This window comes from Conger conger, chromosome 12 (assembly GCF_963514075.1).
Source record: "Conger conger chromosome 12, fConCon1.1, whole genome shotgun sequence".
NCBI classification, from domain to species: domain Eukaryota; kingdom Metazoa; phylum Chordata; class Actinopteri; order Anguilliformes; family Congridae; genus Conger; species Conger conger.
Window position 1 is genome coordinate 33202366 of NC_083771.1, and position 13842 is coordinate 33216207.

At 41.8% G+C, this 13842-nt stretch overlaps 1 protein-coding gene across 1 annotated transcript; it reads left to right on the forward strand.

Moving 5' to 3' along the window:
• The first annotated feature begins 1571 nt into the window (after nt 1-1571).
• LOC133105506 (dihydrofolate reductase-like) lies at nt 1572-9083 on the forward strand. The gene is made up of 6 exons (XM_061215648.1): nt 1572-1770; nt 2164-2213; nt 2407-2512; nt 4213-4339; nt 7643-7758; nt 8834-9083. Exons 1-6 carry the CDS (start codon nt 1679-1681, stop codon nt 8913-8915), a joined length of 573 nt encoding a protein of 190 aa, XP_061071632.1. The 5' UTR covers nt 1572-1678; the 3' UTR covers nt 8916-9083.
• The last annotated feature ends 4759 nt before the right edge of the window (nt 9084-13842 follow it).

The following is a 13842-nucleotide window of genomic DNA, read 5'->3' on the forward strand; positions in this document are numbered from 1 at the left end:
TTTGATATTTGACCATATGGCAGTATGATGTAGGTGTCTGGGAATTACATTACATTTACATTATTGGCATTGGGCAGACTCTCTTATCCAGAGTGATGTACAGTTGATTAGCAGGAGACAATTCTCCCCTGGAGCAATGCAGGGTTAAGGGCCTTGCTCAAGGGCCCAACGGCTATGCGGATCTTATTGTGGCTACACCGGGATTGGAAACACCGACCTTGCCTGCCCCAGTCATTTACCTTAACCACTACGATACAGGCCGAACCCAGAACTGAGAATGTGACTTGAGGGTTCATTCCCAGGCTGGCTGCATCCTTGAGCAAACTACTTCACCTGCGCAAGCTTTAATGAATTAAGAAAATCCAGTACCCAGACAACTGAACCAATTACAAAACTTTGCATAGAAATAGATTAATGCTGACATCTAGAGGACGTTTACTAAACAGGCATTAGAATATACTGTTGTGACTGGAATGAATTGGAGGCTGTATAATATCATGGACATGATATGACTGCACTCCTGTCTGGAACACATAGTTGCATAATCGCTCTGACAACACAAAATGACAATAGGAAATATATTTTGTGTGAACCCAAACAAACGACCCAGGCGAACTCTGTGTACAGCGACTAGCCTAATGTTGCTTTACTTGCTTATTCCTCACTGAACCAGAAAGTTACTTGCCTACTGACATGTACAGCTTGCATCAATGTGATACCTAAAGTGGTAGGTGAAGCAGGTCCTGTGTGAGGCGAGGACAATCAAGGTCTACCAAAAGACATCCGTAGAGCTGGTCACTCTCCGGAGGAGGATTCAGAACCTCCTCCAGGACGGCATCGTTGTGGACATGCACCAAAACAAAAACCTGGCTAGAGAGGAGTGGGGGGTGGATCATTGGAAGGAATTTATCATATAGTACACCCCCCAAGGAACATAGAAGGGACACAGAAGCCTCTCAGGACAGCAAACCTGAGCAAAACTGACTTTCTTCTTTACAATTTTTCATTCTTCAGACTTTTAATCCACCTTTGTTTCTTTGTATTTGGTACTGATTTTGCTAAGTTTTGTCAAGTTTAGTTTTTCTTATTTTGTAATCATTTGTTCCAACTCTTTTTCTGAAAGTTTGTTTTCATTCTTTTGATGTTTGTTCATTAGTTATGTGTCTGTTTAAATTATTATTTTGACTTATTGAGTGTGTTGAAAAATTTTATTGAAAAATGTTTTTAAATTGTAAAGAATTTGCAATAACCAAGAAAACCACAAGTGGTAGGTGACAGTTAACTCTGAAATATTAGGCTATTACAATTAACCAACGATGAAAACTACGATTTAAGTAGGGACCCAAAATTCAAAGAGAGAACGCTCTTTTACAAAAACCGAACAAAACCCAACCTGCCCCAGCAATGTCGCCGGCATAACACGTCAATTTAACTTATTTTGACATACATTTGTACCAGTGGAACTACGTAGCACTTGTACATTAACTGTGTTGGGTAGATCCACCGATTCTTATATTGTGTGGATGGTACATATATTCGCCTTCCTGGATTTTGGACATGCGCACCACTGGACTAATTGGCGGTAAAGAAAACATTTGCGCCTGGCGCGGGAATTGAAATTATCAGAAAACATAGCTTCAGTAACTGATTTCTTTTACGATATTTAGAAAACACAGTAATGTCTCGCAGATTGAACTGTATCGTTGCCGTTTGTCCTAATATGGGAATAGGCAACGATGGAAATTTACCATGGCATCCGAAACGACTTAGGTAATACAAAACAACATTACAGTGTTAAATATTTGTTGCTGCTGTGGCGAGCTATAGCTAGTCTAGCGAACGACTTTAACCGCACTGATTTATGTTACCACTGATAAAATAAAGCTACAGCTAAAATAAAAAAGAACAACTTGCCATAGTCTCGTAACTGTCACGCTTGACGATAACGTTAGCTGATGTCTGTGACTTCGCTAGCTTGTAATGCCAGTGTTGTGGTTTTGTGCTCCTTGATGCATGCAGCTGGCTAGCTAGCCAGCTAATATGATTCATTTAAAAAATATGTTTCTTATCAGCATAGTATTATGCTTGTGTTTGTTAGGTTTTTACTGTGTTGTAGCCAAATATCACGACGTTAGCTAACTTAAATGTATAATGATTTATCAGTAAGGAATTTAAACACTTCCAGAAGATGACAATGACGTCTATGGGGGAAGGTAAGTGGTAAAGCTCTTTGTATATAATACATATCAACAAATCAGTTTAAAAAATCGATTGTTTAAGGTTGTACATTTTGTTTGAGAAGTCACTTGAGTTGAAGTTAGATTATACTGCTAGAGAGTGTGCATTAACTTGGTGAATAAACGAATACTCCCCTTTCGCTGTGTCTGCCACTACCCACTTTAACAGGTAAGCAGAACGTCGTGATTATGGGTCGGAAGACGTGGTTCTCAATTCCAGAACGGAACAGACCCCTGAAAAACAGAATCAATATTGTTCTCAGCAGAGAGTTGAAGTGAGTATCGTCTCGCCTTTTGAGGAGCTAGCTACACTCTCGGTAAAAGTGTCTAAAAAGTTACAAATTCTTGTCACTGGGGTGTTGCCCTATAGGTAAACACTTGTACTCCGTTCTAACCAGAAAAATAATTAATTTGCCCATTTGTTTGCTTGTACTGTAAAAGGTACTCATTAGTACCAAAATAGAACATCATTGTACTTTCACCGTACATTGGCAAAATTTACTTGGTAAAGAACAAAAATGTACCTCCGCTGTACCCTTTTTTCTGGGAGTGTATGTACAATGTGAATATATCTGCATACATACTGTTAGTGTATGGTGTGCACTTCATATAGGACACAAGATGCAATCAATCATTTACAAATCATGAAACAAATCTCTTCCAGTGCAGTTGAGTCTTAATGAAAGCTGATAACACTCAGTGACCACTTTATTAGACTTATTTTCTTGGATTTATTGGTCTTCTGCTGCTTCAAGGTTCTGCATGTTCAGAGGTGCTGTTCTGCATGCCACGGTTGTAACACATGGTTATTTGAGTTAGTGTCACCCTGCTGTCAACTTGAACCAGTTTGGCCATTCTCCTCTGACCTCTCGTTAACAAGGCATTTTCACCCACAGAACTGCGGCTCAAACCAACCTGGCTGGCACCAACAATCTTTCTACGAAACTCACTTTGATTACATTTCTCCCCCCATTCTGATTTTTGGTCTGAACAACAACTGAACCTCTTGACCGTGTTTGCATAGTATTATGCATTGAGTTGCTGCCACATGATTGGCTGATTCGATATTTGCATTAATGAGCTGGTGTACAGATTTACCTTATATAGCGGTCACTGAGTGTATATAGATATTATAATGCTTTGCTGCATATTTATTTTGGTGGTATCATGTCATTATTGATGAGCATTTAAAAAGCAATGTAATTTTGTGTTAAGTGGCAGTAAAGCTGATCGCCTGTTGGATAACATTGCACATTTTCAGAATGTATAATTGAAGAATTGAGAAAGGTATTTGGGCCTAATTCACTACAGCTACGATACTACAAATTAAATTTAAAGACTACTTCTCCACATTAATTGTTCTTTATGTCAAGGCTACAGTGCAGTATAAGTATTTGGACAGTGGTAAAATTTCTGTCCTTTTGGCTCTGTACTCCAAGAGAAAAAATGAGGTTACATTGCAGACTGTCACCTTTAATTTGAGGGTATTTACATCAATATCAGGTGATCCGTAACTATTTATAAAAATTGACTACACGGATCACCCAATATGGTTGTAAATGCCCTCAAATTAAAATGGCAGCCTGCACTTTAACCTCATATTCATTGTTTAGTTTCAAATCCAATCGACTGGAGTACAGAACCAAAACAACAAAAATTGTACTACTGTACTACTTGTGCTACTGCCCAAATACTTACGGACTGCAAATCTGTTTTTGGAAGTTCATTGTTTGCAGCATGTGATGTTGGCATTTATATATGACTCCAATAGCGCCATTAAGCATTGGACAATCAGGTAGTCCCAGGGCAAATTGACAGCCGTTTGAGTTTGTTGAACACTTTCAAGTGTCTGTGGCCGTGTGCGCTTAGATGTAGGCGCTAAACTGGCGATGATTTAAAATGATAATGTTTTGTAACGGTGAGTTGTGTCCAGTGTCTATGATAAAAGCCTTTTGATGATGTTTGTGCCGTACAGAGAGGCCCCGGAAGGTGCCCACTACCTGGCCTCGGATTTCAGCGCCGCGCTCCGCCTGCTGGACAGCACTGAGGTTGCAGAGCAGGTTGGCCAGGTGTGGGTCATCGGCGGGAGCTCCCTGTACAAGGTAAAGAAGCGAGAGACACTGTCCGCTTCCATTCACCTTTTCAATGGCTTCAGCAAATGGAAATAAAAGAAGTATTTGGTAAATACGTTTTTGAGAAAAGTAGAGGTCCCAACATTGAACCTTGGTACTCCACTTCCTCTCAGACCATGTCCGGATGTGATTCCCCTTACTACAACTCTTTTGTTCTTTGGCTAAAGATGTAGTAATTTATTTATTTTTTTGACAGGCAGGTGCTGGATGAAATTAGCACAGTTTGCCTTAACAGAAAGAGTGGAAACATCAACAGCAAATGGACACACTGAATAGACTGAAATTAGGCTTTTATGGAATATATATATATATATATACGGTATAATTTGCTCAAATAAATGGCGTTTTTTGCAGTTACATTGCACAGATTAAAATGGACAACAACCTCAATTTAAAATGGAGGTATGATTAATTGACTATGTGTGTCATCTGTGGGGGCGGCCTGTAGCGTAGTGGTTAAGGTACATGACTGGGACACACAAGGTTGGTGGTTCTAATCCCTGGTGTAGCCCACAATGAGATCCGCACAGCCATTTGGCCCTTGAGCAAGGCCCTTAACCCTGCATTGCTCCAGGGGAGGGTTGTCCCCTGCTTAGTCTAATCAACTGTACGTCGCTTTGGATAAGAGCGTCTGCCAAATACCATTAATATAATGTCATGTCAAATATCATAGTCATATTCCATAATGGTGTCCCCTTCACCGCCGGTGATTTCCCCTTATCCTTCATTGCAGAGCTCGGTGATTTTTCAGACATGTCGCTTTCCGATTTCTGTCCTACCAGGGAGGGCATTTACCAGTAGTTTTGTCGACTGCACACACAAACCCAACCCCTATAACCACATGCACTAAGAGATTTTGGTGTGGATTTGCACATTCACTAGATCTGAAATGACACCCTAAGGAGAAGCACAGAGAGTTAGTAAGTCCAGCTAAAGTAATTATACAGGCACATTTAAATGCATTTAAAAACTCAGGTACTCAGCAGACTGCATGTTCAGGCCCTTAATCATCTGTAAAACTCATCTGAGGTCAAGCTCAGATGCAAAGACCAGAAGCATCACTAGCACTTTAAAACTAGAGTTTCCTACTCCTGTTCTGAAAGTAATGTTACCATGTACCTGGAAATGTTACCATGTACTTAACACATATCAAATGTGACTTTCATAAACAAGGACTCAAATGAAAGGCACAGGACAATGTCAGTCAGATGTATTTCGTTTTAAATTGAAAGTGAGCACTCTAGTTGCCGTTTAGTTTTAGTTTCTTGGACAGGCATGTCATTTTTTTTTCGCTTCACAAATTTGTTTATTTGCGGCTAGTTTTGGTTTCAGTGTTCTTTCATGATAATACGCTTGCTATGATTGTCCTTCTGCATTTAAATACCCAGATGGGCTGTTTCTATTGAGGTCCCACTGATAAATCCATGAATATTTATTTGTGTATGAATCAGTGAATTGAGTGAACAGGCGGTTTTATCCCTGGCAGCTGGCTGTTATGCTTCTGAGAGAAGAGGAGGAGGAATGCTTTTCACATGGATCATAAGTATATTAATCTTACAGATTTTGACTCCAAAATGGAAAAGGGGGATCTATAGTTTCCTATGCAGGATAGTTAATTGTAAGGATAGTTTCACAGTTGTAATTTATATGCAAATTATCAAATAAAATATAAAAGGCAAAGTAAATGGTAAAAACAGTTACATAATAAGAAGCCAATTCCAGTGAGAATGAAAAGCTACTGAATTACGGTACATTTCAAATCAGACTGCAAGGCAGCAGGGCCATAGAAGCCTGAGTCACCTGTCTGTCTGTGGGTCTGAGGGAGCAGGAGGGGGCCAATATAGCAGCCGTCTTACCTGCTATATGGTAATGTTCGTTAGTAGGCTTTCTAACGCTAGTTGTTACTAGCAAGCAGGTGTTCCCCATCCTAGCCATCTAGCTACCCTGTGTGTGGACCATACGTTTGTGTTTGGTCACAGTTCTAATGTTTTATAAACTTACATTTTGTTAAGCTGCTTGGAATTCTCTCTTGCTTGCTTTGCTTCTCTGGGCGGCAGGTGGAATTAGAGCTTGTTAGGTTGCAGTAGCCTAATTTCCGAATGCAAAAACCTTGAGAACCTAAGGAAAAATGTGCAACCAGTTAAGTTAAGACGTTTGGTTAGTAGCTACAGTATGGACAAAACCACTGTGCTTTTGTAAGTAGTACAATATAAAAGTTGACTGATGTATGGGAAGTTGATGCAGATTCCTGGAGTGTAGGACTGATATGGTGGTGTGTGCCTGCCATAGAAATTGTAACTGATGATGTGTGATCTCTAACGGAATAAGCAACAGGCCATAGTGAGACGCATCACCTAGCAAGAAAAAATGAACTTCAGATGTGAGCTTAGCCACATCAGCATCAGGAGTGTCTTCGTTTGGCTTATCAATTATAGAGTCACAAGAGGAATCTACTCATTAAAAAAAGTGTTGCTATGGTAGCTCCCTCTATACCCCCCTCTGCTATTCTAATAGATCAACTTGAGAAAGGCCTTTGAATTAATTTGTTCTAAATTAATTCCTTTCTAAACACACACACACACACAAATTCAAATAAACACACCTGGGCTAGACCTCATTAGTTTGAGCTCATTTACTGTGATGGTGCTGGGTACAGCAAGGGGAACTACATAATATCAACTGCTAAGCACATTAAACTTAAATTTGCAGCACAGACTCCACTCAAGTAATAGTAGTGCGATGATGATTTCTAAACATTTTCTGAATAACCTGTTCACCCAGTCTCCTGAGTGCTCCTTTGAGCACTGCCCATTGGAAAGGGCAAGATTCAAAACTATGAACTGGTGACTCGACAACATCCTCCCCCCCCTGCCCTCCATCCTCCTCGTGTCTCCAGGTGAACCAAGTCCTTGCTTATGCAACAATAAACTGTACGCGCACACCTTCTCTTTCCTGCCGCCTGTTTCCATGGAGACTTCGTCGCTCAAGGATACGGAGATGACGTTTCGCCTGTCCCCTCCAGTCAGCGTAGCCTTTCGTTAAAAAATAGAACATTTTATTGAAGCTTTTTTTTTTTTTTTTTTTAGTTTACAAAAAGACATGGAACAAAACATCTGTGTGTACAGACGGAAGTGGTGCTGCGCGTGTCATACCTGCGCGTGTCATACCTGCGCGTGTCATACCTGCGCGTGTCACACCTGCGCGTGTCACACCTGCGCGTGTCACACCTGCGCGTGTCACACCTGTGACGTACCTGTGCCTTTGCCTTCACAGGAAGCCATGGAGGCCCCCTGCCCGCGCAGGCTGTTTGTGACTCGTGTGCAGGAGCAGTTCCACTGCGACACCTTCCTGCCCCAGTTCTCCCTGGAAAAATACCGCCTGCTGCCCAGGTGGGTGGGTCCTACCGAGGCTCCTCTCCCTGTCCTTTCGGTGTCCATCTTACCCTCTGAAACCATACTGTTCAGTCACCCGCTTTCCCTCTGTCTCGGTACAATTAGTTTTTTTCCCCTCCCCTGTACAGTTTGAGGCTTTAGTGGTGAGGCGTGTATGGGTAAAGGGGACTGGCGTTGGGGGGAGTGGCAGTAAATGACTTTATAGGCAGTGTAATTTCTCGTTGTAGCCTTATATACTTATATATGGTTATAGCCTGCCGCTGCCCTTGAACCTGCTTTTCTGTCTGGCTATGCTTCATGACTCCAGATTCCAGTCTGCCACAGGCTGCCAGGCTGAATAGTGACCCTTCTAGCTATTACATTTACATTCCAAATAACACTTAACATTTCTTTATAATGGTATTACATATGTATAGAATTTAGTGTTTTTCTGTGTAGTAATTAGCCTTATTTATGCAACTAGACTGAATTTGAGCTGTTGTCACAGCTGACAGAACTCCTAGGCTGGCTGCCAGGAACATAGCTGGGCTCGGAGAGAAACTGTTTTTATTCAACAAATTGTTCTAATTTAATCCTTAATTATGATATTAGGTCTATTAACATTCAGCCTGGCTTTTCCTTAAATTCTCATAGTTCAAGCTGAATTGCACATGTAGTCAGACCTCAACCAATGAGCTGATTAAGAATAGCTATAGATCTTGGATTCACACTCTTAGAATAAGTGATTGTGCTGTTTTGTTACAGAACAATATCACAAAGGCTAATTTTATTGCACTGCCATCAACTTGAATGTAAAAAGTATTTTGATATAGATTGAAGCGTGTGTTCAACATCGCCTCATTTGGCTGAAAGCAGACTCCATCATTAGCTTTCATAAACTAGCTGGTAGCAACAGGGTTAGTCATTTCATGATATAAACACAGAATTTCCTTTCCTGATGCAACAATAATGCATTGTACAAAATTTTTTATTGCATAGTATGGAAAATACACCCATCACATACTGTTAGAGATCACACACAAAGTCTGCATCATCATGATGTCCTGTACACATTCTGTCCCTCTCTCCACAGTTTCCCAGAAGTACCAGAAGGTGTACAAGAGGAAAATGGGCTTCACTACCATTTTGAGGTGTATGAAAGCATTAAAAACTAACCGCGCGGATCGTCAAAATCCCTGCCACACCGCTACACCTTCAGCTCAAGGCCACAGAAGATGTATTGATGAAGGTATAGTGTGGCTCATGGCAGTTTGGTTGTACTTTAATTATGATCTTTGTGTAAAAAACATTCTTGTTTTAATAAAAAAAATCCAGTAAATGAATGGGCCTTCATTTAATTTGGTTGGACACATAATCTTCAGTCAGCAGTGACGACTTGAAAGCCTGAATGCAAATATTGCCGTAACGTATTAGCGACAAGCGCACCCTACAGTATTGTGCAAGACCCTTGCTCAAAACAATTCTACTAAATGTGTCAATATGCTTCTCAGCTTACCCTCACCTAAACCCACACAAAGCCAAGTGACGAGTGAATTTTAATACTTTAGCTTGTGGGCCTTTGCTAAGATTATGTTTTGTCCTACGAAGCGTGTGACTTAAGGGAAGTTAGGTTAAGGGGATGCCAGTTGGACAGTGAGGCATGGCAGTGCACAGTCCACCATCTAATCCAGCCTTTTTACCACAGGGGTTTTGTCTCTTCTTTTTAAATCATCCCAGCAGTTCCTTCCACTGCACAAAGCCATTAATGGCAATTTAAACTCATTTCTGGTACCACTTAATATCCAGAGATTGGCACTGCACTCAAAAGCAGCTCATCCACACCGTGCGCTAACAATGGAGAGCATTTGCATTTCTGATGGAGCCACACAGCCATTATCAGCACTATTGTAGACGGGAACACCTGGTGAATGTATATTAGTGGCCAGCATCTCTCTTCTTTCACACACTGTGTTGTAGTTGTTAGGAAAGGACATTTATTAAAAACGGATTCTCCTTCTGGAGCAAAGGGATAACACAGTTTTTATTTATTTTTCTTTTGTAAATACAGTTGAACCGAAAACATGGAGAACGAACACGGTTCGGAAAACACTGAAATCTTCCTAACACAAACATTAGCTTCATCTAAAGTGCAAACGAATAAGCAATAGGCTGAAATTGGCCTTCCAGTAATGTAGTTGCCAGGTTTCTCAGATAGGGGCAGGTTAACTGCATGAGCGCTGTGGCCAGTCACCTGTGAAACACCGTGTTTCTCGTTAGTGACTTACATAAGGCAAGTCATTGGTGTCTACGTCTTTCCTCAAGGGCTTCCAGTTATGTATGTAGTATGTCCTACCTCAAATTAAACCTCTCCACTGTATAGATTTATAATCCCCCTCATGTTGTTCATTGTCAAATTTAATCCATGTGATTTCTGCCACACTTGTCATGTCCAGGGTTCTATAGTGTAAACCTATTTTAATCTCCATTAAAAAAAAATATACACATTTTTTATTCTTTTCAGCCAAAATGAGACATTGACTATCAATTACAGACCTTCACATCAAGACCTCACTCGGCGGTGCATCCAAGGTGTGATGTTACCATGAAATCTGTCGGGAAAATGTACGGAGAAACAAAAAAATCTATTTGCTCATGTGAGTGGTGGAGACCACAGTGTAGTCTGCTTCAGATTGAATATTGGAGTAAAATTAAAGCACTTGTCTAGTAAAAAAAAAAAAAAGAACCCGATCAGTGCGTGTCTGTGGGAGGTAGACAGTGTCACGTTGCCCCTTGATAACAGATGGGAAATATGGCGTCATTACACGCCAGAATGTTCCTACTGTACGGGCAGCAGGAAATGCGGAGGGGGTGAGGAGAAACTCTAATTACGCACAGATTCTACCTGCAGGCATGCCAACTTCCCCCCCCCCCCACTGCCCTTGAGAGCAGCTCCCTTATTGGTCAGGCTCGTCCTGTCACTCAGTGCCGAGTCTCCACCCATTGTTCCAGACTCTCCACTCAAACCAGTGGCAACACTCACTCTCTCACTGTCCCTTCCCTCTGTAAGGCAGAACAGCACATTGCCACAGACCTGAGAAACATCCCACCTGTTCCCCACACACACACACACACCCACACACACACAGTCCTGCCTGCAGGCAGGTGGCACTCAGTCCACAGACTGCCGCATATCTTTATTTATTTTTTGTGTGCTTCATCACTCCATCCATTACCATCTCTTCGGTCTCTTATTTTGTGATGTAACTTCCAGAGCCGCATTGTACACTCTGGAACGCAGTGGATTGCTTGCTCTTTCATGAATATGTAACATAGCGCAAGACAGGAGGAGTGCATCCAGGAGGCCTTGAGAAGAAGGTTCATCACCAAGAGCTACTGGTGAGTACACTCACTTTCTACCCGCGTTGAACGGATGATGTCGGTAGTACACTTTGGTCTCTTTAGTCTCGGAACACTATGGCAGCTCACCGTTCAGGACACGCAAAGCAAAACCTTTCTGTGCCGAATGCAGTCATTTGTCTTTCCTTGTCACAGGATTTAGACAGGCTGGAGAGCTTTTTCCCCCCTCTCTCTCACTCCCACAGTGCTGCCTGCATCGCTGCCCTTTCCTCCGCTCTCCGAGCGAGCAGAGGCAGCAGGAGAGGCTGTCAGCAGCCACTCCACATTCTTTATTTGGTGTGCACTTGTCCCCCGGCTTCGCGCTCCCGCTGGCTCCTCTCCCTCACTGAAGAGCAGTTTTCAAACAGCGCACCCCCAACCCCCTGGGGGGTTAGGAGCACCCCGGGCAGAACATCGCTGACAGGGCAGGAGTTACAGTCCCACGCCCGCTAACTTCCTCCATGGAAACCAGAAGCACTGGTGTTGCACAGCATGTGCTGAAGTCTGTGTAACAGGTCAACAAATTAGACATGAATTGCTCATGACTGCAGAAACATCCTTGCACAACAAATTGAAAGGTGTGAAAGAAAAGTTGATTCTGGAGGAAAATTTACATGTAGGGTATCGTTTGCTTTTTTCTTGCGAAATTATGGCAGAAATGACCCGTTGTATCAAGCTGGCTTTGATTTCATAAGAAAATTCTACCTCTGCTTTCTTAAATGTTTTCTTTTTTATGTGCATGCAAAGTAAACCCTAAAGTTTTTTGCTTAAGTAAGAATTAATTTGTATTAATTACTAGTGCCCATGTTCTGTTTACTGTCAGATTGTACCTTTAGCACATTGGATGACACCAGGCACTGAGATTGATCAGCGTGCCCATGATGGCTGGGTGTTTCTGCTGGGGTCTCTGCTGGCACTGGTGCCTTTTCTGTCTCCCAGACCCATAACAGCACCACAGATAATGAGGAGGCAGGATGTATAGAGCCATATAGGGCTGGCGAACTCATTGAAAAGTGCATTGGTGGTGAGGGGGAGCAAATCGGCTGGCGCAGCTAAAGGCTGGTTTATAGCTTTGTTTCCCCTTGCGGCCGTGTCCTATAGATAGGCAGTTGGCTGAGATCCACCTCGTATTTGCTTTGCTCAGGTACAAAACCAAAGAAACCCAGAACTACGCCACCAGTCCCTTTCAATCCTATACCCGGGATGGGGCTGAATTATTTTCTCCGGTTTTCATACCAATCAATGAATCACAATGACAAATGAAGGTTAAGTTTCGATTCTACCGATACAGGTTAGATGGAGAAAAAAAAAAATTGCAACAAAAATATTGTCACCATTGACTCATCTCTTCCATCCCAAAGCAAAAGTATAAATTATTCTGCCTGTGACTAAAATGATGGAGGATTCAGTCAGTGTATGAAGAGTCACTGCTAGCATCAGGTAGATCAATGGGTCTGAAGCGGGGGCCCAAAAGCTTGCCTCAGGGAGCTGCAAGGGGGGCTTTCGGATGATGGGAAATTACTGAAAGCTTTAATTAACAAAACATAACGACAAAACTGATTATTCAGTTAAATTAACGCAACGCAAGCAATTCATAGTACATAAAATACAATTGCCTTTTTACTTTCTGAATCACACTCATGCTTGCTATGAATGGGAGAAGGGAGATTAGGAAGGATTTTGCTTTGCAAGTATAAGCTTGACTACATGCACTGGACTGTGTACAGATGGAGTTGAAATGATGACAGGCTGGAATATTTCCATGGACACGGTGGACCTTGGGAGAATAACGCTTGAGAACGCTTGTTTTAGAGGACCAGAAAGCATATCAGGAGCTATCAGGGAGCTTTCATTATGCATTACATCTCTGTGAATATCTCTTAAATACCAAACTAAATTATCTCTAGGCTGGCTGTATTATTCTTATTTTAAAGAAGAAAAAAAATATTGTGCTATCATTATGCTTAGCCCTGTAATCAATCCAAGGTGTTTGCTCAGCCCCCTGAATAGCTCCATCAGCCTTTGTCACTGGCTTTTCGAGAGAGCGACTGCCCATAATGGACTCTCTCTGCTCAGCCAACGCTTCAAGGCCATAGATGAACAAAATGCTCACTGCAGATTTAAATTCCATCCAGCAGAGCTCTCCTGAGTCTGGGTGTACAATGCGAGAGAACACCGCAGAAACTATACAAAAGACAAGGTTACATCTGCATTTAACGCGCAACTCCAGGACACCTTTTTCATTGGTCAGGGCAGGGTTTGTTCCACCATTTCCAAAAGAACAAATTAATTGGTGTTACAGCATACAGCGGCTTCAGAAATTATTCAGACCCCTTCACTTTTTGCACAATTTAATAAAATTGCAATTTTTGCCCATAAATCTACACTCAATAACGCATAATGACAAAGTGAAAACATGTTTATACATTTTAGCTAATTTATTAAAAAGTGAAATCTCTTATTTACATAAGCATTCAGACCCTTAATTCAGTACTTTGTAGAAGCCCCTTTGGGGTCTCTACAAGCTTTGTACACCTGGATTTGGGAAGCAGATCATCAGAAGCTCTGTCAGATTTGGTATGAAGTGTCTGTGAACTGAATCTTTAGGTCTCTCCACAGATGTTCTATGAAGTCTGGGCTTTGGCTGGGCCACTGAAGGACAGTGAGAGACTTGTCCCAAAGCCACTCCAGCGTTGTCTTGGCTGT